General features: G+C 38.9%; 1 protein-coding gene across 4 annotated transcripts; it reads left to right on the forward strand.

Annotated features, from left to right (window-relative positions):
• The first annotated feature begins 1,790 nt into the window (after positions 1–1,790).
• fmnl2b (formin-like 2b) lies at positions 1,791–27,170 on the forward strand. Of its 4 annotated transcripts, XM_058404133.1 has the most exons (28): positions 1,792–2,446; positions 5,643–5,726; positions 9,276–9,356; positions 10,404–10,480; positions 12,217–12,300; positions 12,413–12,562; positions 12,644–12,752; positions 12,849–12,925; positions 14,657–14,750; positions 14,898–14,972; positions 15,056–15,166; positions 15,664–15,813; positions 16,437–16,538; positions 17,138–17,495; positions 17,718–17,903; positions 18,160–18,180; positions 18,347–18,471; positions 18,649–18,851; positions 19,152–19,386; positions 20,303–20,371; positions 20,452–20,532; positions 21,210–21,339; positions 21,630–21,793; positions 22,412–22,513; positions 22,780–22,881; positions 23,137–23,260; positions 25,367–25,481; positions 26,020–27,170. In XM_058404133.1, the coding sequence occupies exons 1-27, from the start codon at positions 2,330–2,332 to the stop codon at positions 25,456–25,458; spliced, it is 3,303 nt and encodes a 1,100-aa protein (XP_058260116.1). In that variant the 5' UTR covers positions 1,792–2,329; the 3' UTR covers positions 25,459–25,481; positions 26,020–27,170. The 4 variants fall into 4 exon arrangements, with proteins under 4 accessions (XP_058260115.1, XP_058260116.1, XP_058260119.1 ...); XM_058404132.1 differs by lacking the exon at positions 25,367–25,481 and having other exon boundaries at positions 1,791–2,446; XM_058404136.1 differs by lacking the exon at positions 18,160–18,180.
• Positions 27,171–27,718: the final 548 nt, after the last annotated feature.

A 27,718-nucleotide genomic window follows, 5' to 3' on the forward strand; every position in this document is an offset into this window, starting at 1 on the left:
TTTTGTTTCACCTCAGTCTCCAAAATGAAAACTTCCACCTCCTAAAATTCCTCTTTTTTTTTTTACTTTTATCTGTGCCATTGATTTAGACACCCCACAGATAAATATGCATGAGGTCATTTGCATTGACCATTTATGGATATGATTTTATAATCCTATAATCCATGCAAGTTTTATAAAGCAAGGTCAAGTAAGCCCCTCAACCGTCAACTGCTCAGTTGTATATTGTCTCAAATGTAAGTTGCTTTGGATAAAAGCAACTAAAAAAAGTCTTTCTGTAATAAGAAGATGCTTTAAGAACATTTCCAACAATTGCTGTGTTTTTACATTGATAACTATAATGTTATTTTAATTCTTTGCTGATTATGTCATGTGGGGGCACAGTGGCATAATTGTTAGGACATTTGCCTCACACCTCTGGGGGTGTGGGTTCAATTCCTTCCTCTACCCCTCTGTACAGAGTTTGCATTTTCTCCCCTTTGGGGAGTTTCTTCGGGGGTTTCCTCTGGGTATGCCAGTATCCTCCCCTAGTCGAAGGACATGTTCAGTTGGCATTTTGGTGTCTCTAGATTGACTGTGGTGTGTGAATGTGTACATGATTGTGCCCTGCAGTGGGTTGGCACCATGCCCTGGATGGCCCCTGCCTGAGTTCCTGGGGAAAGGTTCCTGGTTTCACATGATCCTGTGTCGGATAAGTGGTACAGGAAATGGATGGATAGATTATTTTATGTTCTTCTTTTTGCCATATTTATAGAAACACATTGATGTACCACGTTTAAAAAAGATTTCTTGCTGATTTCTAATATTATCATTTGATTATTTTGTTTGCACTTAGTCTTTTATGCCACTTTGTAAAAAGTTCTGCTCGAATCATTTGTTTATGCAGTCTTTTCTGTGAAGTTGCTACTCAGTGAAGTTCTTGAAGTGAAGTATCACTGAGGTTCTCAGTCGTGATCAATGATTATGCCTTGTGTTGATGCCCCGTGGTCTGATATTATCTAGGGGCTCACAGACCCATAGGTCAGCCTTGTTCCATGTTGTCTGCACGAGCAGTAGGCAGGCTACTGGACTGTTTATAGGCAACTTGTTTACGCATTATGATCATTTTGAGGCGTGTCCGTATGCAAATTAGTGCAGAACCAAAGCAGTGCTGTGTGGTTATGTACTAATCATTACTCATTTTTACAAAATAATTCAGTCTGAAGAGTGATAAAAGGTTGTACAGTGTTAGTGTGATCTTTATGGTACACTCACACATACAATGACACAGAGTAACTGCAAATCATTCATTTTCTTCCGACATGAGCGATAGCAACTGTTGGCAATCAGAAGTGGGCGTGTCCAGTGAAGATGAGTGACTTCATGCAGCAATTAATAAATCTGCGGCACAGAGCACACACTGCTTATTCATCTCGGATATGATGCATATATACACTCGTGAATTTTATATGCAAACACTCTCTCTCCAAAATGCTTAATTTACCCGCAAAAAATTATTTGGTTAAGCTAATTGTGCGAATAGCATGATAGCAGCAAGCGATATTACTATGGCAACCAGTAGCAGGAACGCCCACTGGCGACTTCCTCGTTAATATGTGAGGACGCAGCTTTAGAGCTCTTGGATACTGTGTGTGTAGATGAGATTATTCACTGAAGCAAGGCTGAGATTTTGATTATAAACTGTAAGGTATTAATGTAGAGGATTCATTTTCATCCCGCGCTGATTCCCATTTGTGTAAACTACACCTCCCAGAATGCAACGGAACAAAACATTGCCACCCCTGCCCCCACCTCCACCCCCTCGACTCTCGTCACGCCTCAGCGGGGTTTCTCATGTTGAAAGGGTTCATTGTGTCGGGGGCTGAATTTTGCTCGGACTCCGTGTGTTATCGTCAGAGCCTCGGGATTAACGGGACAGCAACTTACATGGAGGCAGAGCCATGCACGCAGACGAGCCTTTAACGGAGAATGAGACATTAACGGCGCTTGATGCGGATAGCGATGTCCCGCTGAGACGGTGTGTCTGTGTCTATGAGTGATGCTTTAAAATGCAAGAAGAAGATGCGCTGCGAGGCCGAGCGCTGGATAAAGAATGTAAAACAGCACGGATTAACAATGTAGCGGATAAACAGCGCGTCTGATCCGTCGAGGGAAACGTGTAGTGACCTATGAGGGGGGAAAAAAATCTGGACCTGCGCATCTTCGAATATTGTATTGTTCTTCACCAGGATTCATTTTTCATTGAAAAAGAAACGGCAAGCAGTTTATCCTCTGGTGTATAAGCCTCATCCTCATCACCATCATCATCGTCAAACAGAGAAACAAAAACATGGGCAACGCAGAGAGCGTGGACGCGCAGCTCACAGACTTCAGGGCGAGGAACAAGCCGCCCAAACTGCCCATGCCTGACCCCGCGGAGCTCGAGGAGAGGTTCTCCATCGCTTTGGTAATGTCTGCCTGCACCATCCTGCAATTTGTGTAAAGAAACAGTAAAAGAAAACCTAACAGTAATGGCACAGTGGGATTTCTAGACGACAGACCCCCCCCCTCCCCTCTTGGCCGGATCGCTTGTGAAAGCAGTAGCACACACACACACTCACACACACACTCACACACACGCGTCTATTGTGTGGAGGTTGGCTGGATATGTGATGTTTGCGGCTGCACAATAGCCACACGCGATCGTCTACTTGTAACGAGTATTTTGGCTCCTGCTTAAATGTGTGTCTGGAGAAAACCTGTGCGGAATCCAGCCATCACTCACCTGTGCTCGTCTGTAGCAGTGGTTCTGCTGATAATAGTGTTTTTTATTAGAGTATTAGATATACACTTTTTACAGTACAGTACTAGAGGAAATGCTGTGGACACTTATTAGTGTTTCCTATTAGACCTCTAGCTCACATGCTCCAATACTGCGTAAATAGTATGTCAACACACCACTTTTAATGATTTAATATATATATGTTTTATTTGTATAGTGATTTTAAAAATAGACAACATACAATTTTGTCAGTGAATCATAATACACATGTACATCCATGTGTACAAAACTATTCTCCTAGAATTTATTTATAGTATAAATAGTACGGTGACACAATAATAACTTATAAAACAGCATTTCAGAATACGGTAACGCTATAGTTGAGAAGCAATACTATACAAAATCATGCAGATCTATATATCTTTATGTATATCGAGGGTGGAAAAAGCAAGTTTGCTAGTTTGGGATAGTGTATAAAAAAAGTTTGAGGTTTGACAAGATATGTTTTTGAAGCAAATCATGAGAATTAAATCTAAAGGGTTTCCTCAAGCAGTTGATGGCAAACAAAGGGAAAGTGTAAGTGACAGACGGTGGTGTATCTATGACATAAGCCATTTCTCTTTTAAGACAAATTGCAAAGAATCAAAACGATATGTTGTATTCCAAATTGTCGTAATTAGCAACGCTTAAAACACTTATGAAATATCTACATTGTAAATCACTGCATTAAGCAATACGTCAAAACAGCATGAAGTAATCAGTAGCAAATTTACAACGTTATTGTAAATTTATGACTAATAATTTATAATGTAACTTATACTCATTTAAGCTGCTTCCAAAATACAACAATCCAAAAATATTTTTGCTTTATTACTACTTCATAGACTAGTTTAGGGTGTGCCTAAATCAAAAAGGGTATAAATATTTCTTAAAATAATACGAATGTAATGAACGATATAAATAAACAGTAATTCACCACTGCTAAGCTGATACAGTACATCAAAACCACAAAACTACTTTTCACTCTGTGCTTGGCACTTTGTGCACTTCAGAACGATGATGAGAAATCCACTATAGATAACAAATAAGTGCACGGCCATGCCCTCTTGACAAGTTGAAAGAGTTCTTGGAGGTCTCCCGATCGATGTTATGGCACTGATGAATCTGATCTGATTAGCATAAAGAATTTCCCTTTGACAGGTTCAGAGCAGAGAAGATTAAATCAGATCTCCTAGGAAGTCAACTCAGACCTCCAATCCATAAATCCTTGCGTGTCGAAGTGTTATTTTGGAGGGTGTAGAGAGAGGAGACAAAATGGAGGGAATGCAAATCAACACCTCGATTCCTCTACTTTGCATCACAAATTCTACCCCACTAAGACTGACTGCAGTGTCTAATGCTCTTTGAATTCTCTGTTAAACAAGGAGCACAGTTGTTCTGTTTTCACCAATTAATCATTTAATCATCTGTGCGCCTGCCTCTTGTTCCCCAGAGAGTCGGTATGCATCTGTGCTTACATTCAGAACTGTCTATGCCTCCACTATGCTCAGTATGATGCTTGTAACGTCTACAGAACATACAGGAGGTGGATGTCAGCACGTTAGATTGCGTTTTCCATGTGTCCCGGGATAAAAGAGGACGACTCCTACACAACCTCTGACTTGCTAACACCATGTGCTGGTGCTTTATCACTTCTTAGTCATTTTAGTTGATGCGTTAGGTGAAGAACGAAACACGACAGGGCATGCTGTTTTGTAATTGATATGATACCGTAACCTCATATAACGTTTCTCTTGAAAACGTCCTTGTCTCAGAGAGCTTCAAGTTACTCTAACTATCACCAAATACTGACAACTGGAGACTCTAGAAATCTTTAACCATATCAACAATCACACAAAATAATTTTTTTTAATGTTTAGTAGTCACTGAAGTCAAGTCATTTTAGTTCAATGTTTTTCCAAAGAAATCCATGCAAATATGTAGACACCTTCCAACATTCCAAACTGTTTTGAATATGAGTAAATCCAGAGATCGGTTATAATCTTGGCTTTTATTTGTATAATGACTTTCTGACACCCAAGGGCAATTTACAAAAGAGGAAAAACCAAACAAAGTTTGCATCAACACATGCAATTCAGTACTCAGTAAGAATGTATGCTAGATTCAAATGCATGTCAAAAGAAACAACTAGTATTTTGTCCGATTTATAGCGATAGTTATAGAAATTAACCATATAAAAAACTATACAAAAAATGAATACATACTGTATGTTCATGCAGTGACTTACATGGTGAAGGTTTCTGTGATGAGACGTTAATGTAATCATTTTGGAAAGGAATTTTCACTGTCAGTGCTGTAGGGTTTTTTTGGTTATGGGTCTGCAGTCTTCAGGACGAACTGTTCTACATTGCTTGTTTATGTCTTTTTCACTTAAAGAAAGAAAAAAAGGATGCTTATAGCTGCAATAACATGATAACAGGAACTAACTTGTTTCATGAACACTAAATGTAAATGCAAATGGATAGTGTGTTTTTAAATAAATAAAAAATAGTCATGGCCACTTGCTGTGTTCCAAGAAGAATAAAACACTGGGATGTGCTGTTATTAAAAAAAAAAAATACAGCATTGTACCAGTAACTCTACTCATCATTAATTATTTTCCTGTAACAGTATTTTTTCTATTGGATTTATTCCTTACATATGGCCCTGCCATATGTTTATGAGATTAGCAGGTGCTTAGTCTCAATTATTCCAAATCTGGTCAATCCATCTGGACAAACTCAATAAGTGAGTGCGAGTCTTGGCATGTTCACAATGTCTAGTCAAAGCATGACTAAAACGGACGCTTGGATTGACGGATGATGGTCTCTGTATCTTGCAGAATTCTATGAACCTTCCACCGGACAAGGTGAGGCTTCTACGGCAGTACGATAACGAGAAGAAATGGGAGCTCATCTGCGATCAGGTGAGTGACGTGACCGATGCCCTTAGCCTGCTAAACATCACTGCACAGCATTTAACGCCTGCCCATCAAAATCGCTGGAAACGGTTTATTAAGTCACGGAAGAGCCTTGAAAATGTAAAAAAGTCTGAGACATAGCAACTCTGCAGTAGGTATGGAACAAAACTTTAATACACAATCATTTCCCAATCCCTGCACTAGAAAATTTCAAAATGTATTTCTTTTCACGGGACTGGAACAGGAATGCAGCTTTGACAGCAGTTCACTAGAGACTCTGCATAGATTATCTCTTCCAAGCACATTATGTGTGTGACATTTGCTTGCGTGCTGTTATTCCCCCACCTTTCCATCCAGGGTAAACGGAATAGTAGGAATGATACTGTAGCAGAAATAATATTGTGCATGACGAATATTGAGATGTAATTTAACTCATTGTCTTCTAGCCTGTTGTTGGGAATTGGGGTGTTTTATTGCATTTTTACTATAAAATCAGAGCTTAAGAGACATAGAAGTTTATGCTGAAAAGATGAAGGTTCGAGAAGTGAGCTGAGGATCTGTATCTTGAGATATGATCACTGGTTAATTTTCTAGCATGGTTTATGATGTAATGATATTATGTTTCAAATACTTGGATGACTACAGTTCGTATTACTATTATAATATTTAGTTGTAGCTGTTAACTTTTGAAACAGTTCTCTAAAGAATCAGATCCTTTAGGATTTTGCGATTGTTTTGCAGTTATTTTTCCGAATTAGTTCAGATTTTCCACAGATTTGAGACTAGATGTATCGAGTGACATCATCACAGCACACATTCAGTGCAAGCCTTCTTCTCTTCATGTGCATCGAACATGAGTGCAGCTATGAAAATTTACATAAAGAAATTACATATGTATCATCACTGGTAGTAGCTTAAATGAAGAATCATTCTTCTAATTTCGCCAATTCAAGTAGTATTCAATTTCCGCACAAATTAAGAAGAAAAAAAGCACAAAAAATCCTATGAATTGAAGCTGCATCCTTAAAATCACAATAAATAAATAAAAACTTTTTTCAGTTTATTACTATTTTCTAGACTGGTATAGGGTGTGGAACTGGTGTGACTGTATCTAAAAGGAGTAAATATATCGAAAATAATTTAATGTAAAAATAGAATTGAAAAGCTACTGCAAAATCAAGCCACAAGAAGGAAGGACTGTATATAAAGAATGTGCTGCTGCAGAAACTGCATGAGTGAATAACATACTATAGTCAGAATATACTGAATGCTATGGACAGTGAGTTTTAATTAGACCTCAGCTAATAAATACTGTTACACCAACAAAACATACTTATAAATAGCTCATAGGTCAAAGGCCTTGGCCAAGAATATGATCGCTTAGAGATTTGATTATGAGTGAGGGAACCTGGTGTTTGTTGATGCATTCTCCTGACCAACTAAATGTAAAATATTTGTTAGAAAACTTTATTGTAAAATATTGTACTGGTCACCAGTCAGCGAGCCGTCCAGGGTGTACCCCTGCCTTTCGCCCAATATGCGCTGGGATAGGCTCCAGCAGATCCCCGTGACCCTAATAATGAATAAATCGGGTATAGAAAATGGATGGATGGATGGGTTACCAGTGAGCAAAGCACCTAGTCATGTTTAAAATGCTTCACTGAAGCATGATGTCTAACCTGGATATATTTCTTTACTTATTCCAATCGTCAGAATAGAGAAGCAATCATGCAATAATAGGCCTAGGAAAGATAATATTGATATATTCTGCTTTAAACATGAATCTTTGTGTTTCTACTTCTCTCCAAATTCCCACACTTCCCCACACTGATTGTAACTGGCACTAGGCGCGAATACACACCCACTGCATTTGCATACGCATGCGATGTTGCCATGGTTACACTAATGTGAGCCAGCGAGAGCATGGTCGACTTTTTTTTTTCGAGGATGTGTTTGCTGAGACAACTGAACGAATGAGGTATTAATAATGCATGATCATATTTCTCTCATGAGACATGCAGGATGATGCCGGATGGAGGAAAATAAAATTGGTGGATATTGCCTGGGTAATATAGCGTATGGTTTTAAAAGTCCAGTACCAACATCAGACATTAACAGAATATAGATTTTAGTCCGATGATACCTACAGCATATGAATATATTTAGAACAGAAATAAAATGAAATGATTATGATTAAGTGAAATATCCTGTATTTATTAGTAGCTGTGTTTTTTTGTATTTTGGAATGTGGGATACTTGTAAAACCTTTTAGTACAAAATATATCCAAATATATATTTTGTAGACTGGTATAAGGCGTGGCTATATATATATACAAAATGTATAACTTTGTCTTAAATGATATGAATATAATAAACCATATAAATATATATGTATTTTTTATATATATATTTTTTATTATTTTTTAAATCATTCTTCATAGCTTCATATTATCATTATTGATTAGTGCCCCAGACACAGACGACATCTGTTTTTGAACTGATATACAGATATACACTGTTCATTCATCTTGTAACAAGCCATGTAGTCAGGTCTTTTTGTTTTGCACTGTACTGACATACAAACATCTTTCTGTATTTTTGGAAAAGTAAGGTCTGGAAATGAAAAATATTTCCGAGTTGATTAAATACATATCTTTAACAAAGTGTGTACAAAACAGGGGGCACCTAAGAATTTTGCACAGTATTGAATAGATAGATACTATATGTAATGTGTGCATAATGTCCCTCCAAAAGTATTGGAACAGCAAGGGTGATTCTTCTTTCTTTTTTCTTTTTTGGTTACGCATTTAAGACAATCAGAACATGAATATGAAACAACAGAAACAGAATTTCAGCTTTTCATTTCCTGATATTTACATGACCTAGTGTTCTAGATGCAAACGCGTGATTCTCTAAAAAAAAAAGTAATAATGCGATATTGTTATCTCTACTAAAAATAGAACAAACTTTTTTAATCTTCATTTTAAATTAAGGATATCAATCTTATTTCTGTAAGTTAATTAAATATATTAAATATCTGAATTTGGTCAAAAACGTCTTTTGTTTTATACTATATACTACACCAATCAGGCATAACATTATGAACACTGACAGGTGAAGTGAGTAACACTGATGATCTCATCATGGCACCTGTTAGTGTGTGGGATATATCAGGCAGCAAGTGAACATTTTGTCCTCAGAGTTGATGTGTTAGAAGCAGGAAAAATGGACAAGCCTAAGGATTTCAACGAGTTTGATAAAGGGACAAATTGTCTCCAAAACTGCAGCTCTTGTGGGGTGTTCCCAGTCTGCAGTGGTCAGTATCAAAATTGGTCCAAGGAAGGGCCACTCAAATTGCTGAAGAAGTTAATGCTGGTTCTGATAGAAAGGTGTCGGAATACACAGCGCGTGATGGGTCAGGGCTATTTTGGGGGTAAAATACAATATTAGGCAGGTGGTCATAATGTTATGCCTGTTTGGTATATATATATATATTCTTTTATAGAAGTGTTTTCTACTGTAAGTGTAATTAATCTGTATGCTTGTATGTAACAGGAACGATTCCAGGTGAAGAATCCTCCTCACACATATATCCAGAAGCTAAGAGGATTTCTGGACCCCGCTGTCACAAGAAAGGTAGGTTTTATCTAGATGATGATGTTACTCATTTGTCATGTTCATTACTAATGCCTTTTATACTGGCCGTACACAACACGCTGTACTTATGCAGTCACACACACACACAGTCAAATTACAGTCAATACAACAATCAACTTCTATACACAAGGAAGGTTCCTCTTATTCAGACACAAAATACACAGCTTATATAATAGCAATAGATCCAGCACATCATGAACACCTTTTATCTACGCACCCTCCTATAAAGAAAGCATGCAGATGAAGGATATGAAGGATAAGCTGATCAAGCTCTTATCAGCTACACATTCAACTCACTTAAAGTTGAATTCATAATTCAAGAATTCATAATTCTTGAGTACTTGAAATGCTTTTCGTTAATAATGTCATATTTATGGATTATATATTTGGCTTCAAGTGGCATTTTATAGGGGTTTTTAATATGTTTACAGCCCAAAACAATACATACGGTTTTGTCAAACGTTCAGTGAGCCTGGACTTCACAATGTTCCCTGCTTTAGCTGATATCATGCAAAAAAATGGGCCCAAGCCTGAGACACACCTTATTTTTTATGAAAAAAAAAAACTGAACCGAAATATATGCTACTAAGCAGAATTGTTGTGGTTTGCTGTGCTGTAACACTGTGTGTGTGTGTGTGTTAGTTTAACATTCCCATTTGAGGAAACCAAGGAACAATGAATTTATCATCATTATAGTCAGAAGTGTAAAGCGAGTCTGAACTCACTCATTTTCCATAATGACGAATGTTGTGACCTTTTATCTCTGAGACATATTTTATCATGTGTGCATGAGAGTTAGCCTGTACATTACATGTGTGTGTGTGTGTGTGTGTGTGTTTGTGTGTGTGTGTTTATAATATGCTTGCTCTGCTTGGTGCAGTGCTCCTAAATTATTCAGTTCATTTAGCACATGTAAGTAATGGAAGTGAGGCCTCCCATGTGAGCTCCTTGTTCAGCAAAGATGTGTTTATGTGATGCCTGGAATTGTTTGCATCAATTTACTGAAATTATAAACCTTTCCTGCAGAAATTCAGGAGGAGAGTTCAGGAATCCACCCAGGTGCTCCGTGAGCTGGAAATCTCACTTCGAACTAATCATATCGGGTGAGATAAATATTGACACACAATCTGACTTATGAGATCTTTTTAATTTAAAGACCGCAGAGGATTTCTGTGGTTTATTCTAAATTCTGTAACCATTTTAAACAGGGGTTTACAAAGTATGACCAATAATAAGGAATAAATCATTTATTATGTGTAGGCTAAGTATCTAAGTTGATTGTTTTCCAATAACAACACGTTCCAAAGTGTTTTATTCCTCAAACTGCATGACATGTCGTGTCATGTAATACTTTTCATCTGTTTATGTCTAATGTTGTAGAACATATGTGAAGCAACTTACACAGTAGCTGGCTGAACGTTTGCATACACCTGACCGTCACATCCATACGTTGTTTTTCTCCAAACTGTTAGAAGCATACTTTTTTTTCTAGAATGTCTGCAGCATTACAGTTTCTCTTTACAGGAACTAACAAGCCCAAACATGTTGCAGCATGACAATGCCCCTGTGCACAAAGCAATGTCCATGGTTTGACAAAGGTAGACAGTGACCCAGGCCTCCTTTGGTTAACATCAGTGCCTGATCTCATTAATACCTATGTGGATGAATAAGTAATGAGTAATCATCCACAGCCACGCCCCCAAATTCCAAGATAATGGAGGTTATTAGGTTATTATAACAAATACTAAATTATATGAGTGTGATGGTCAGGTGTACGCAAAACTTTCAGCCAACTAGTGTTTGTTATAGCAGCTGTATTCCATCGCCAGCTTCTCTTGAAATTAATACAACAAAAAATTCCGCTGTCCATGTCTTCAGAAAACCGTAAAGCCACCCAGCTGATGAAATACGCACAGTTACAGCTTTACCTCTGACTGTTACATATAGAGCTGACACTGGTGAATCCTTCCAAGAATGCAAAATAAACATCTACTTACAGAAAATGTCACCATAACCACAACTTATTTTACACAATTTGTCACATATTTTAATCATCTGGTAATGAGGAGCTTCACCTATAAAAGTCTGTGTGTTAGTTGCAGTGGTGGTTCAAGTGGTTAAGGCTCTGGGTTGTTGATTGGCGGATCAGGGTTTAAGCCCCAGCACCACCAAGCTCTACTATTGGGCAATTGAGCAAGGCCCTTAACCCTTCCTGCTCCAGGGGCGCTGTATCATAGCTGCCCCTGCATTCTGACCCCAACCTCCTCAGCTGGGATATGCGAAGAAAAGAATTTCACTGTGCTGTAATGTATGTGTGGGGATAATAAAGGCTTCCTGCCCTCAGTTCAGTTTCTCCTACTAAAAGAAAGAAATCAGTAAAGTACTATAAACAAAATAATACTGTATATTGGACAATTCATGCATTCACTGGTTTGCTTATATAATGGAAGAGGGGTGGGGCTAATAAGACTTGGGACAACAAGACATAAGACAACACTCTTGGGGACAAGACATCTCATAAATGTCTTTACATTAGCCCATGTTATGTGATTCAACATTTTCGCCGTTTTCTGCTAAAGCTAGTCACATTACTGCCATTTAACATCATTGCCAGTACCACTGACTGGGAAATGGTTTATACTTCCAATTAGTAAAAATGTTAGTGTTCCATTTGAGGCAATGCTACCCTTCTAAAATTCATATACTAGACAGTAGAGTACATAGGGGATAGTGTAAGAGCATAGTGTGCAGTATATCTTTTGGGACACAACTCTTTTTTTCCACTGAGCAAGATCTTTTCCTAAGATTGTGTCATAAAGTGTTCTTCCTGCACTCTCAGGTGGGTGAGAGAGTTTTTGAATGAAGAGAATCAAGGCCTGGATGTTCTGGTGGAGTACCTATCCTTCGCACAGTATGCCGTAACGTGAGTTTTTTTTCTGTCCACTTTTCTTGTATCACACTCTTCATCTATTATCCTGAGTGGATTCTGTATATAAGGGCTCATCTGTAATTTTTTACTTCACGGTTTCCTTTAGCTTTGATGGCGATGCAGCGGAAAGCACTAGTGGAGAGGCTTCTGTAGAGACCCCGTGGAGCAGATCTATAGAAGATCTACACGGCGATGCTAATCTACCTTCACCAGTCAGCAGCAGCAGTATTCAACGCTCCACGCGACACTCCTTACGGTAACCCAGCCACTGTAATCTTTTAATTTGTAAACATTTGAAATATTTTGGTCAGAAACTTAATCTTACATTGCTTTTCAGGTCCAACACTCTTCCCAGCCGTAGGACGCTCAAAAATTCACGTTTGGTTTGTAAAAAGGATGACGTGCACGTCTGTATCATGTGTCTCAGAGCCATTATGAACTACCAGGTATGTAGATTCGAAAAAACTTGTCAGTTTAACTCTATTGAACAAATAGGCAGATTTGGAATTGAATCCTTTCCCTCACACTTTCTTTGTATATAGTACGGCTTCAACATGGTCATGTCACATCCACATGCTGTAAATGAAATTGCTCTGAGCCTCAACAACAAAAATCCCAGGTAAGCCATGTTCACACAATAGGCCTAACAGAATGAATTACATATTAAAAATAATAATGAAGTATTATGTACATTTCTGTATTGAAAGCTTCAAAGACAAATATCACCCTTGTTTGTTGAAACATTTTTCTTAAACATTTCTGGTGGTAGGAGTAGAGGGTCAGATATGGGAATATATTGGATGCAGTATGTCTGGTGTGAATTGGGCGTTACAGTCATTCATTCAACTTTATTATCCGTATCAGCATGAAAGGGGTTTAAATTACACAATTCACAATATTAAATCTACTTGGGAAATATCGTGGGCTGTTACAAACAAAACTATTAAATGTAAGAGCAGGTCAGACTTTCTGCAGGTATGTGCATTGATTATAACTTCTGCTGGAGCAGGTATGATTGGTCAAGGTTTATTCTGTATGTGGCATGACTGGTCAAACTTTCTGTTGGAGTAGGCAGGATTAGTCAGTTTCTGTTAGAGTAGGAGAGATTGGTCAAACGTTCTGTTGGAGGGAGGGAGATTGGTCAGTGCTTCAGCTGAATCAGGTGGAATTGGTTGAACCTTCAGCTGAAGTTGGTGGGATTGCTGGGTCTGGTGTGAGTGGTCAAACTTTATGCTGGAATGGGCAGTATAGGTCAGACTTTCTGTGGGAGTGTGCAGGATTGGTCAAAACTTCAACTGAAGCTGGTGGGATTGAGTAAGGTTTATGTTGGGTCTGGCATGAGTGGTCAAAATTTTTGCTGGAGTGAGCAGTATAGGTCAGACTTTCTGTGGGAGTGTGCAGGATTGGTCAAAACTTCAACTGAAGCTGGTGGGATTGAGTAAGGTTTATGTTGGGTCTGGCATGAGTGGTCAAAATTTTTGCTGGAGTGAGCAGTATAGGTCAGACTTTCTGTGGGAGTGTGCAGGATTGGTGAAACTTTCTACAGGACTGGATGGGATTGCTCAAATTGTTTACTCTGGCAGGGTGAAGTTGCTATTTTCTGGCAACAGCAGGGTGAGATTGATCAATCTTTCTGTGGGGCTGGGTGGGATTGCTCAAAATCTGCTGGAGCAGGCAGTATTGGCCAACTTTTCTGCAGTTTCAGAGAGGGGTTGGTCAAACTTTCTACTGAAGTAGGCTGGATTGGTCAAACCTTCTGCTGTAACACGGAGAGATTGGTCAAACTTTCTATAGGAATGGGCAGGGTTGGTGTAAAACCTTCTGCTGTATAGGGAAGGATTAGTCAAGCCTATAGGATGGGATTGGTCAAACTTTCTGCTGTATAGGGTGGGATTGGTCAAACTTTCTGCTGTATAGGGTGGGATATGGTCAAACTTTCTAGGGAACAGGGCAAGTATAGTCAGACATTCTGTTGGAGCAAATGGAACTGATCAATCTCTCTCTGTTGATCGCCTCCTTGTCAAGTTCTGAGTAGCTGAATATTGTAAACATGCTGATTAATCAGAGTGATGACTCCTCATACAATGAATAAGCTCACAAAACCATTGAGGTGAAATACGCTTTATTGTTTTTCTTCACAAAACCATTATCAGTGGATCCCATTGCAGGCGTGACAGCAGTCATCTGAGCATAAACTTCTGGCATGCAGCTGACTGTTGCACAGCTGGTCGGTTGAGCACAGTTCACTGTGTTGTAGTTCATGCTGTGGTTTTTCGCCAGCATGATTCATGATACCCGATAGAGAGAGGAGCTAATTATTTCTGATTTGCTTGTGTCATGTACTGGATAGGACCAAAGCTTTGGTTCTGGAGCTGCTGGCTGCAGTTTGTCTCGTGAGAGGAGGGCATGAGATCATCCTGGCAGCCTTCGACCATTTCAAAGAGGTACTTGGGCTGCTGACATTAGTCATATCAGTTCAGATCCATTTTAACTCCACTTATTAATGTAGTGAGGTTTGTATGAGCTTTTGGGTTCACGATTAGCAGCTAATGAGGTTTTTGTTTGATCTAAACTCATTTTTGGTCTTCTAGGTCTGTTCAGAGTCCCAGCGGTTTGAGAAGCTAATGGAGGACTTTAAAAACGAAGACAACAATATTGATTTCATGGTGGGTTAATGTAAGAACGCTCTCATCCTAATGGCTTTCTGTGAGCATTTGCGCCACTAATGATTCGCACCACTGCTCCATAGGTGGCATGCATGCAGTTCATCAACATCGTTGTGCACTCTGTAGAAGACATGAATTTTCGAGTTCACCTTCAGTATGACTTCACCAAGCTTGCACTGGATGATTATCTGGAAGTAAGACACTATAAAGTCATTAACATATTTTTTTTTTTCATCTAACAAAGAAAAATGTACTAGGGCTCGCTATAATAAATTATTTTTACCAATTATAAAAATGGTGATTATTTACCACAGGAATTTAGATAAAGCAGGAGCAATGTTTTGTAAACCTTTAGAAACACAATTAAGGAACTTTTTTACACTTTTATCTCGTACATAAATGAGCGTCATTCTTAATTCCTGAGTGCTACATAGTGTATAAGCACAATTAGGCACTCAATCGGGCAAGAACCGATCAATTGATAGCTATGTGATTAATCGGTTAATAGGCATGTGATTACTGTGTCAGGTGAATTGTATTTCTGCCTCACAATTTAGCAGATAATGCAAGGTATTCATAACATAATGAGTCAATAAAACTAGTCTTTGGTTGAGGTTTTGAAAAAAATATATTCAGCTTTAAAATAAACTCATCCACACACTTATACTCTCATGTGTTTGCATGCATATAGAGACTGAAGCACACCGAGAGTGATAAGCTGCAGGTGCAGATCCAGGCGTACCTAGATAACCTGTTCGATGTGGGCACGCTGCTGGAGGATGCTGAGACCAAAAACGCAGCGCTGGAACGCGTGGAGGAGCTGGAGGAGAGTCTGTCACAAGTATGAAGACTTCATCTAATCTAAACACCTTCTTCACCACTGTTCAACACAATATATACAGTATGTGCAGTAAAATACGATATACAACACGTACATGCATCAGGACTATAACCGGTGAGAGGCTGCATGAATCTACGGACTGCGATAGATCAGCCCAAGCTTTTTTTCTTCATATCATTGTGTGCATTTTTCCCCAGATATTTAGCATTTTAACATTTATTTACAATAAATTACATTGTGATGTGGATGCCAGAATGAAACTTCATGACAGCTTTGAAAGGCAGGAAACCCATTTAGTGCATTTCTACCAGTGGATTATTCAATATAATCAATCAATACAATCCTAAAGTGCATAAAAATCTAAGCGCGATATATAATAAGTAGTCTCTTGCACATTAGCAAGCCTGTTATTCTCTGATTCTCTGATATTCAAATGCATTGCTTTAATAGACGCTATACTAATTGGATACGTGAGTGCATTAAATGGACATTCAACGTCAGATCAGCTTTATAATTTTAAAGGATTTTTTATCCTTGGATGAAATCTCACTTTTCCTTTGTAAAGGGCAGCTTTAAGAATAAATTAACCCTGTTGTTGCTGTCTGTGTTTTCTCTAATGTTAGATGACGGACAAGCTGCTGGACATGGAAAACGAGGCCATGTCTAAGATTGTGGAGCTGGAAAAGCAGCTGATGCAGAAGAACAAGGAGCTGGACTCCCTCCGGGTGAGGGTTTAAACCACATTCTCTCAAACCCATTTCAAACCAACTGAGTTAGAAACTTTATAATTCAGAAAATTCATTCAGCAATGGCGGACATTTATATATGTAGATACATATACTGTACATATGGATATCGCAAGGCAAATGACTACATATGAGTTATGGAAATCATGGTTATGTTTTTTTTTTTTTTTTTTTTTTTTTCTTTTCTGTTCAGGGCACTTTGTTTTATTATATGTAGAATGGGACCAGAAACAATAAAATTAATAAAAAATAAATCATATGAATTATATTTCAGACTTGAGCAGCAAGGTAAAATAAAAGTGCAAAAAGGACTGTTGTTCAGGAATATTTAAAAAAAAAAATCTAATTTTACTTATTGTTTCAGTATAAATTTTTTTAACATACATCCATTATCAGGGGAACGTGAAGTGTCCGAATATTTCCAAAACATAATAATTGAGAGAATAGGACAGTATTTTTGGAATCAGTTTTGTGAGAAAAAAAAGACCTCGTACCAGATGTTTAAAACTCATAAATCTTTTGTAGGATGAGCAACATTTTAGAGAATAAGTAAATAATGTGTGTTTACTTTGATGCAGGCTTTGTACAGGGACGCCAGCTCTCAGGTGCATTCGCTCCGGCGTATGGTGCGCGAGAAGGATGAAGCCATCCAGAAGCAGTCCAGGCTGGAGAAGAAGATTCACGAGCTTGAGCGGCGTGGTAGTCTGCAGATCCAGGTGAGGGGTGAGGGAGATGGTGAGGGAGAAACGTCCCCTCTGCCCTCTCCTCCTCAGCCCATGCCTCTCTCACCGTGCCCTGATGCCATGGTCCAAGCTGGAGCAGGTGCCAGCAGCTCGTATGCTTCTACGTCACAAACTGGAACCCTGAGGAAGATAGCCACTCCTCCTCCACCTCCACCACCGCCTCCTCCACCACCACCCATGCCTGACGACTCCTGTGAGTAAACCACAGTCAGCTAAATACGTTAAATTGCTTCTTTTTTTATATTTGTATAACAGTACAAATTTTACAGTATATTTAGTTTTTTTAATAGAACACTAACAAATATTATTGCATCACTGATCATAGCTTTAATGGTCCTTTCCATTTTTTATTAGATGTCAGAATATTTATATAATTTGTCTTTGTAAATAATATATTCTTTGCTTTGTCATGCAGTACCAAACGGACCATCAGCTGTCACGGCCCCTCCTCCTCCTCCTCCACCTCCGCCCCCTCCTCCACCACCTCCCCTTGGGCAGGCCATGGAGATGTCCACCCCACTACCCCCGCCTCCTCCCCCTGTAGCCCCTCCGCTCCCTGGTTGTGGCACGCCCACAGTCATATTTAATTCTGGCCTAACAGGTATGTACTGTAGGTGGACCTATCTGTATGTACTGTATACTTGCAGTTGATGTATCTGTGTGTTTGAGTCTGAAAATCTGGCCAAGCTACTGATTTCTGCTTTTGCTGAATTAATCCATCTATTCCTTAGCCAATTTATTTCCTTTACGTTTCACTGCAGGTTTCTGTTTTTGCTTGCTTGAATTTTTGCAGTTTGTTTTATTCTCTAAACTTTTCTGCTTTTATCTATTTTTTCTTTTTCTTCCTGCCCTCAAAGATGGACCAATCAAGCTCTTCTGTAGGTTTCCTCTGTTTTGGTGATCTCTGCTGTGTTTATTTTTTGTGGCCATGCATTATAATTTATGATATTGTGTGTGTGTGTGTGTGTTTGTGTGTGTGTGTGTGTGTCTGATGTGTGATGAAAACTGTCTGATGGTCACATCTGCATCTTTTCCCTGCTCCAGCGGTGAAGATTAAAAAGCCAATCAAGACTAAGTTCCGGATGCCGGTCTTTAACTGGGTGGCTCTGAAACCTAATCAGATCAATGGCACTGTCTTTAATGAGATTGACGATGAAAGGATTCTAGAGGTAATGAGTCATCTGGGACTTTTACCTTCCTCTCTCAACAGAAGTGCACAAAAGTGCTTAAAACTTATTATTACATGTCAGGTCATGCTTTGCCACATTAACCTAAATTGTTGCCACAGTACTGGACAAATGATAAATTCATTAGCTTGACCCCTAGAATTTCCCTGTAACTGGCAGGACCTGAACGTGGACGAGTTTGAGGAGATGTTTAAGACCAAAGCCCAGGGTCCTTCAGTGGATATGACCTTGAGCAAGCAGAAGGCTCCACAGAAGGGCCCCAGTAAAGTGTCACTCCTAGAGGCCAACAGGGCCAAGAATCTGGCCATCACTTTACGCAAAGCAGGAAAGAGCCCTGAGGAGATCTGCAAAGCAATTCAGTCGTGAGTATACACCTCTACACTGCAGCACACTTCTCCAAAGGGTATTAACTAAAGGATGCAAATGTGGAGCATTATGGATGTGGAACAGCAATAATAACCGAATAATAAACATTTAATTATTAATATAGCTTAACTTCCAAAGGTAAGTATTTGGATTTTTTGGTGATGAGATCAGCAACAAAGAATCATTAGAGGTCATTAGAAAATCTTTACATAATTTTATTATTTTTGCTGGGCTGATTTGATTTGGTCAGATTTTTCAGCACCTAACCTAACCACTTCCTGCTTACTCTCTTTCAGGTTCGACCTGCGCACCGTGCCTGTAGACTTCGCTGAGTGTCTGATGCGCTTCATGCCCACTGAAGCAGAGGTGAAGACGCTGCGGCAGTACGAGAGGGAGCGGCGACCCTTGGCGGAACTGACCGACGAGGATCGCTTCATGATGATGTTCAGCAAGATCGAACGGCTGCCTCAGAGGATGACCATCATGGCCTTCATGGGCAACTTTAGTGACAGCCTGCAGATGCTCACACCGGTGAGTGATAGAGGGAGAGATAGAGGGTGGTAAATATGTTGTTGATAGATGGAAAGGAGAGAAATAGGGATGGAGGGTGGGGCAGAGAATGATGTGTTAGATTAGAAACAGTAGAAATAATGACATAAACTATGAATGACTATGGATGTTATGATATGAAAATATGGGGAGATTGATGGATGGGGAGCTGGGGGGGGGGTTCAGCTGAAGGTTAAGTGGAGAGATACATGGAAAGAGAAATAAGTGCATGGTTGAGTCAGCAGATATATTAGGCTACTCCACTCAGCTTATGATTTTTCCAGAGTTTTGCATTTGGTTTTCTCTAGTTTCTTCCCACTGCCCAAAAACATGGGATGGCTACTCTAAATAGTCCTTAGTTGTAAATGTGTATGCATTCCTGGTGCCCTGAAATGAACTAGCATCCCGTCCACACAGTATATTTCCACATCGTGTGTTCCTGGGATAAGCTCAGGATCCACCGCAACCCTGGCCAGTAAAAAGCAGTTACTGAAGACGAACAAATGGGTAATAATGATAGATGAACAGTGAAGGGATGCATTGAAAAGATTGTGGATAGATTAGAAAAAGGCATTAATGGATCGCAAAACGCAAGCATTAAAAAAATAGATAGAAATTCAGTGGAACTGAATAAACACTACAGTGTACATTGTAACCCGATGGATAGAGGGCTGGATGGAGGACAGGATATAAGATGGGTTACACAGAGAGATAAGAAAAGAGAGAATAAGTGAGTAAGGGTATGAATGAAATCAAATAAGAAACAAATAGACAGAACGATTAATGGAACTCATGGAACAGAGGAAAAGAGTGGATGGGTAGATCATAAGAACATTATCTTGATGTAAAACCAGAGTGGACATGGTTGTTTATGCCTACATCCTTTTTTTTTTCCCAGCAACTTCATGCCATTATTGCCGCATCAGTGTCCATTAAATCCTCCCAGAAGTTGAAGAAGATCCTTGAAGTGAGTTGTACTCTTTATACAGAACCACACTACAGAGCGAATCATTATCTCAATTTCTCTCATATCTCTCACTTTATCAGATCATTCTAGCTCTGGGGAACTACATGAACAGCAGTAAGAGAGGAGCAGTGTATGGCTTCAAGCTTCAAAGTTTAGATTTGGTGAGTCTGCAATCATCTGCTATTTATATTTTTAGAGAGTTTTTACATATTTAGTGTTGAATCAACTTTGGTGTGTTTTCCTATTTGATACGGATAGTTCTGAACATCACACTTGAGTGTGGATCCAAACAATCTGGTCAAGAGTCTGAATCAAGTCAAATACAGGAAGTGAAATCTCCAAAGTAAATGGTGAAATCAAACCCTGAGATGCCATGAGAGCATTGAAAATTTGTTATCTTCAGCCAGTAAAAATTCTGTTTAAGGTTTTTCCAGCAGAGGTAAAAACATCTCACAGTGAAATCAGACTGTAAAAATCATTCATTTTTTTATACTGATTGGAAATATCTGATATGTTGACCACGGGTTTAGTGGTTAAAAAAAAGGGGTTAATGATATACAGTAATCATCTATTATTTTATTGGACACTGATTTTGTGTTTCTTGGGTGATTTTTGTGATTTCTCTCCACATTTGGCAAAATGTTGTTTACCTTTTTCCATCACTGTATTTCAGTTCCGGTACATTTTCTGAACTACACCTCTTAAGCCAATATTTGGGTTTTTGGTACAAACAAATCAATAGCGAATCATGCTCTGTGCAGCAATATTTCTCATCCCTTTTGTACTATTCACTTATTCTCTCATCCTCTGATCAAATCTGAATCTTTTTTAATCCCAGCTGCTGGAGACCAAGTCCACAGACAGGAAGCAAACCCTTCTGCACTACATCGGTAATGTGGTGAGGGAGAAATACGCCGTTGTGAGCATGTTCTACAATGAACTCCATTATGTAGAGAAAGCTGCTGCTGGTAAGTCTTTATTTAATATCACAGAAATGTATAATGAAAAGAGTGTGGAGAAAGTGCACTGTGTTGCAAATGCATCACTAATATAGATGGATCTGTATTTATATTTGGTTGTTTGATTTAGACAGTATTTAGTAGTTTTATGGTTTTGGGCCATTCATACATAATATAGGAAAAAATAAATGAAATTATATTGCAGCATTGAAATGAAGTTGTATCCAAACATCATGCTTGTAGCATATTGTATTCCTCTGTTTGATTGGTAAAGTTACAACACTGTGATTTTTGCTTAGTTTCTCTGGAGAATGTTCTGCTGGACGTGAGGGAGCTGCAGAGGGGGATGGATCTGACTCGCCGTGAATACAGCATGCATGGGCACAACTCGCTGCTCAAAGACTTTATCCAGCACAACGAGAGCAGGCTGAAAAAACTACAGGATGATGCAAGAATCTCACAGGTAGAAACAAAATTAAGCCTTTTGAACTTGTTAGGTACAGACTGATCTGGACAAGTCTCAGACACTTTGAACCTTGTGTTCTAGCCATAGCTATGCCTTAAGGGCATTTCACAGTTGCTTAACCCTGTGTTATCATTCTAAACCATGCTTTTAACCCCAGCTAGAGGAACATTTCAGACTTGTAATTTAGAAGCGGGGTTAGTTTTTGCTTGGTTATGAAACCCTGCTCTGATGCAGCATCAGCACCACAGGCAAATAAGAAATAGGGCATGTCACAGAGAACCTACAGCCTACTTCATCCTGAATACTGTATTGTGGTAGAAAACAGTTTTACCGCTTTGTCCAACAAAGCATTGGTTTTGGAGGCTTATACCTAAAATGTTAAATGAATGTCTCCTCACAGAAAATGTCACTATTTTAAAAATTAGGCCTGTATGTTGTTTGTTAAAAAGCAGAGCATTTGTTTGTCAGTATTAGACTTAGATTATGTGTAGCGTCCTCCATACGAGGCCCTATATATGAACTAGGATACTGCAATCAATCATCTGACCAATCAGATTTGAGAATTTAAAAAGCACGGTGGTATAACGGGACTCGATATCATGTTTGTTCATACAGGACGCTTATGACGAAGTTGTGAAGTATTTCGGCGAAAGCCCCAAAACCATGCCACCTTCTGTATTCTTCCCAGTCTTCGTGCGCTTCGTCAAGGCCTACAGGGTGAGTCTGGATTTTTTTTTTTTTCATTCTTATTTTGTCTCTTGAGATAAAATTCTCTCTTTGTCTCTTACATTTATGTTATTTTAAAATAATATTTTCAAATCAGCAGGTTGTCCTCCTTTTATAGGAATTTATATTCTATAGAAGAAATCAAGATGGATAAAAAATAGCTTCACATATAGACAATGTATATTTTAAATTGGGTTCCTCAAAGATTTCCAGTTCCACTCAAACCTGATCTCATCCGTTTATCTCTTCTTCCTCAGCAAGCAGATGATGAGAACGAGCAGAGGAAGAAGCAGGAGCAGCTGATGATGGAGAAGCTTATGGAACAGGAGGCCATGATGGAAGAGCAGGAGGATCAGCAGGTAAATATCAGCTGACATTCAGCCTCAAGTATCCAGTGATGCAGACGTGAGAGAAAAATACTGAACTAAACATATTGTTTTGCTCCTCATAAATCACTGACCTAGACAGAGTGATTTAAAAATCCTCATTTATTCATAAGTTTATTTGAAACGTCACCCTGTATATTAGTCTTCATTTAATACAGTATGAACATATATGGAAATATCTGCATAATTGGAATGTATTATTTCGTCTTTTTTTCCCCCACACGTTAGTCTCCATCTCATAAAGGCAAGAGGCAGCAGCAGGAGCTGATTGCCGAGCTGAGGAAGAGGCAAGGCAAGGACAGCCGCCTTGTCTACGAGGGCAAAGACGGCGCCATCGAAGACATAATTACAGGTGCGTCTCAGGCACAGATTAATGTGTGGAGTCAAAGGATGAGCAAATATGCTGTTGAAAGCATTGTACATATACATAGACCTCATATACAATCTTCATGCATCTTGTGTGATTGAATCCAAAGAGTGATAAAGTGTGCAAAAATGCAGGTGTAAACAAAAGTTTTGTTTTAAAGAAAAAAGTGTCATAAAAAGATGTAAATCCAATCCCAGGAAGTTCAGCCAGATTTTATACAAATGCACAAGAATGAGACTTGAACATGTTTTTTAGCATCGGGATTCAAGTCAGATCACAGAAAATAACTGATATTAATGCGTAATATATATTATATAATTCCACCTATTTTTCTTGATTGTCTGATAAAGGTATACAGTTATAAAAGATTTTTTTAAAATTTCATATTCATCTAAAATGTAGCGGTTAGCACATTTGCCTCGCAACTCCAGGGCTGGGGGTTCGATTCCTGCCTCGAGTTTGCATGTTCTTCCTGCACATCAGGAGTTTCCTCCATGGACTCCAGTTTGTTCCCTCATTCAAAAGTGTGTATGTGTGTGTTCAGGGTGTCTCCAGCTTTGTCTCCCAATTCCCCTGGGATAGATTTCAGATGCAGTACAGAAAATGCGAAGAATTCACTACTAGTGTAAATGCATGTGAATATAATGATGCAGGGTTAAAAGTGTGAACACTTTCTAGACTTAAAATCCCCAGAGCAATTATACATACAGCAGTTGATCAGAATAAGGCCACAGTGGGGCGACAACCGAAGGAAACCCTAAAATCAATACAGGAGTCAAATGAGTTCAGGAGTAAATTTTACAGGATGGGTTTAAGGTGAATGAACAAATCAGCAGAATGTAGAGAGATAAATCCAAGTTAGGAATAAACTCTGCTGGAGATGTAAATTCCATCAATTTCATTCACATGTTTCACATCACATCCTGTGTAATGGGACTTTTGTGGCATTTTTATATTGTAAAAAGCATCAAAAGCTTTGAGCTTACGGCTATCAGTAACCTGATTCTTTACCAGTTAGCAATAATTTCCAAAGCTGTAAGTGTAAAAGAGTCTAAATGTAATTCAACTTGATTGATAAGTAGTTTTTTGCAGTTTTGAAAACCCTTTTCGTCTTTGACTAAAGGGTTTCTTCAAGCCACATTTGACAACCAAAACCTCTCCCAGTACATTACATCACGTCTTCCATGACCTCCATGTCCACCTTACAGTGATCATGGAAATATATAATTGGCAGGTCACAGAGTTCACTCCAGTTTTTGAAACAGCTTGATACTCTGAAGCAGACCATCCAGACAAGGAAGTACGTGTTTATTCCCCTGATTCTAATTCAAAAGAGTTCTTCAGCTGAATGAACGAAATCTCAATACTTGAAATAATGATCTAATTGTTAATGGATAAGCATTGCAAAAGTAACTGTCGTGGCCATTTAGTCATATTAGTTTAGGAAAGCTGGGCCTTAATAAGCTACATGTTAAGGAAGCTGGAAAAATGATGAGTAAATATCCCTGTTGTGGGGATATTGTGAGTTCAGACTCAAAAGACGCTGCCAAGTCTTCATGGTCTAGACACAGGGAAGCAATATTAGGTGGGAGGGAAAGCAGACTTTCTCTCTCTCTCTCAGCTGTCAATCAGAGTGACACTAGCCAATCACACACTTCTGTGTATGTGAAAGAGGGCAGATAATGAGTTCTTCTCAAAGGCTTCATGTGAATGGTAGCTGATGTATGAGCATGGTTTGGGAGAAAATGGAAGGAAAATTGATTTCTTTTTAAGATTAACTGGGAACGTTCATGCCTTCATCTGAGTTTAGTGGGACATAAAACCGCAAAAATCTTCGTCACATTACAACGGGAAATAAACAGAAAGAAAATATTTACACACAATTTAATGACTAGAGTAAATGCATGTTGTTAACGTTGTGCAATTGCAAAGCAGCTTGGGTATATAGACATCGTGGAGTGGCAGATATACTGACTGTATGAAAATTTCCCATTTTTTATCAGTTAAATCACAATAAAAACAATTACATCTAGTTGTTGGGACACATCACGTCGTTTACCTGTGTTGTGATTGGATGTTGTTTTGCCACAGTGCTGAAGACCGTCCCCTTTACCGCACGATCAGCCAAGCGCGGCTCACGGTTCTTCTGTGACCCCACCCACTCCGAGGACTTCCATTACTAAATTAAATTCTCTCCCTCAGAAAGGTGGCTTTTCACTCTCTCTCTCTCTCTCTCTCTCTCTCTCTCTCTTGCACATCCGACTTTGTCCATCCTCCTTCATATCTGTCTCTTTTTTCTTTTTTCGTTTTTACTCATTCAGCATTATTTTGAGCATGACGTCTACGGGTTCCTTTTCCTGCATGAATCTTATCTTCCGTTCATGACGTTTCACCTGTTCATCATGACATGCATGCACGAAAGCACACTGTTGAATTTGTTACTACAAATGTGTTCCCTGGAGTCACGTCAAAAAATCTGAGTCGGTAACCAAGAGCTGTTTGAATGAATAAATGAATAAATACATAAATAAAATAAAATGATCAATTCACGTTTCGAATTCAGGTCCGAATACTTATTACTGAACTTGCTGAAGATCTGAATGAAGAACTGAATGAAATTTGATGCTCATCGATGAAATTTAAACAGATCTTGGTTATTCTTGATAACTCAGACTTTTAGACGTTGTGATTTAGTCCACGATGTAGATATTTTAAAACTAACTGTCACTGTGTTGCCCATCCAGACCTGCGCAGTCACCCTTTCCGCCGGGCCGATGCCGTCCGAAGGAGTGGGAGGAATAGCTTTGACAGACAGAGCCTTCATCTTCTCCGAGTGGCCACCATCTGCTGAGAAGGGCGTCCCGTCCAATTATTACAGAAAAAAAGAAAAAGAGGGGAGCACCGTGTTGCACCTTTCACTAGTTCCAAAGTTTAAGGTAGAAGCTGAAATAAGTTTCATGTTCTTTTTTTTCTTATTATTAATTGCACTTGGAACTGATTCACCTGCAATGCATAGAAGACGACTGGAAGCGAGCAGTCATAGGTCATATCTAGTGCATTCTGCAAGTGGAAGTGGCTCTACGAACAGAGACGGTGGCAGACAGAGGACGGAAGGAAAGTGTGTGGATGGTCCACACATGCTTGACTACTGTGGTGTTACGAACTATCCCGTTAGCAGTGTTTATGTCTGATTTGGGACACAACCGATGACGCACTTTGCTTTTATTTTTTGATATTCTGCTGTCGTAATGAACGTTCTTGCAAAGAGAACTGGATGGAGATTTAAGGATGAGCGGGAAGGCAGACAACTGGTGCTATGGAGGACAGTCTCCGTCACTGGTGCTATGGAGGACAGTCTCCTTCTTTACCAACGATTCACAAAATCTCAGTGTAATCCATGAAGCTCAGTGTTAAATGTATGTCAGCACACACTACTTCTCCTGCTTGGCTTCTCTCGTGATGTTCGTGAACTGTGGAAAGGACTTTTTACTTTTCTTCTTTTTAAAAGAAAAAAACATTGAGGGAAAAAAGGATCCTTTTTTAAATATACAGATATTTTGCTACGAAAAAGTGAACCCCTTATTTTTTACATTGACCATCCATTGTGATATTGTAAATATTGTCCAAACAATCCGCTTCCTCTGAGATCAGTTTAATGTTATGATGTCACAGTGTATCGCAGTATTATTTAGATCCGTGGTGAAACAAGTGGATCCGGTCAATTTGTGCTAAATATCTCTCTCATCACACGTAATGGTAATGGTAATGGTAATAGTCTGTGGTTGCACATTACACTCAAAAAGCTTGGGCGGATGTTAGGATGTTAGTGGCACATATAGCATTCCTTGGTTTACAACTGTTTAAACTGGAATCAATGGAAAATAAAGCAACAACACCTGAAATGTACTATTGTGTGCTCGTGTGTTTTCCTTTCTAATTTACCGTTTTACAATGAAACATTAAATTTTATTTCAGATGTTATTAGTCACGTACACAATCATACACCCTGCAGCCAAATGCTTTTTACATCTGTCTGTGTTATAAACAATATAAATATATTCAATTGAAATAAACATGGTATAGAAATAGAATAGTAAACACAGAATTAAAAAAGATAAATTAACTGTATCGAAAAGAGGAAAAATAAATAAATAAAACATTAAAAATACAATACAGCAAATGAATACAAAGAAATGTTTTTAAAAAAATAATCTTCTTTCGGCTTTTCTCTTTAGGGGAAAAATCTCTCTCCACCTATCCCTATCTTCTGCATCCTCAACACTTACACCCACTAGCTTCATATCCTCATTTATTACATCCATATACCTCCTCTTTGGTCTTCCTCTTTCCCTCCTGCCTGGCAGCTCCATGTCCAACATTCTCCTACCAATATACTCACTCTCCCTCCTCTGGACATGTCCAAACCATCTTAACCTGGCCTCT

This window comes from Hemibagrus wyckioides, linkage group LG11 (genome assembly GCF_019097595.1).
Source record: "Hemibagrus wyckioides isolate EC202008001 linkage group LG11, SWU_Hwy_1.0, whole genome shotgun sequence".
Taxonomy (NCBI): domain Eukaryota; kingdom Metazoa; phylum Chordata; class Actinopteri; order Siluriformes; family Bagridae; genus Hemibagrus; species Hemibagrus wyckioides.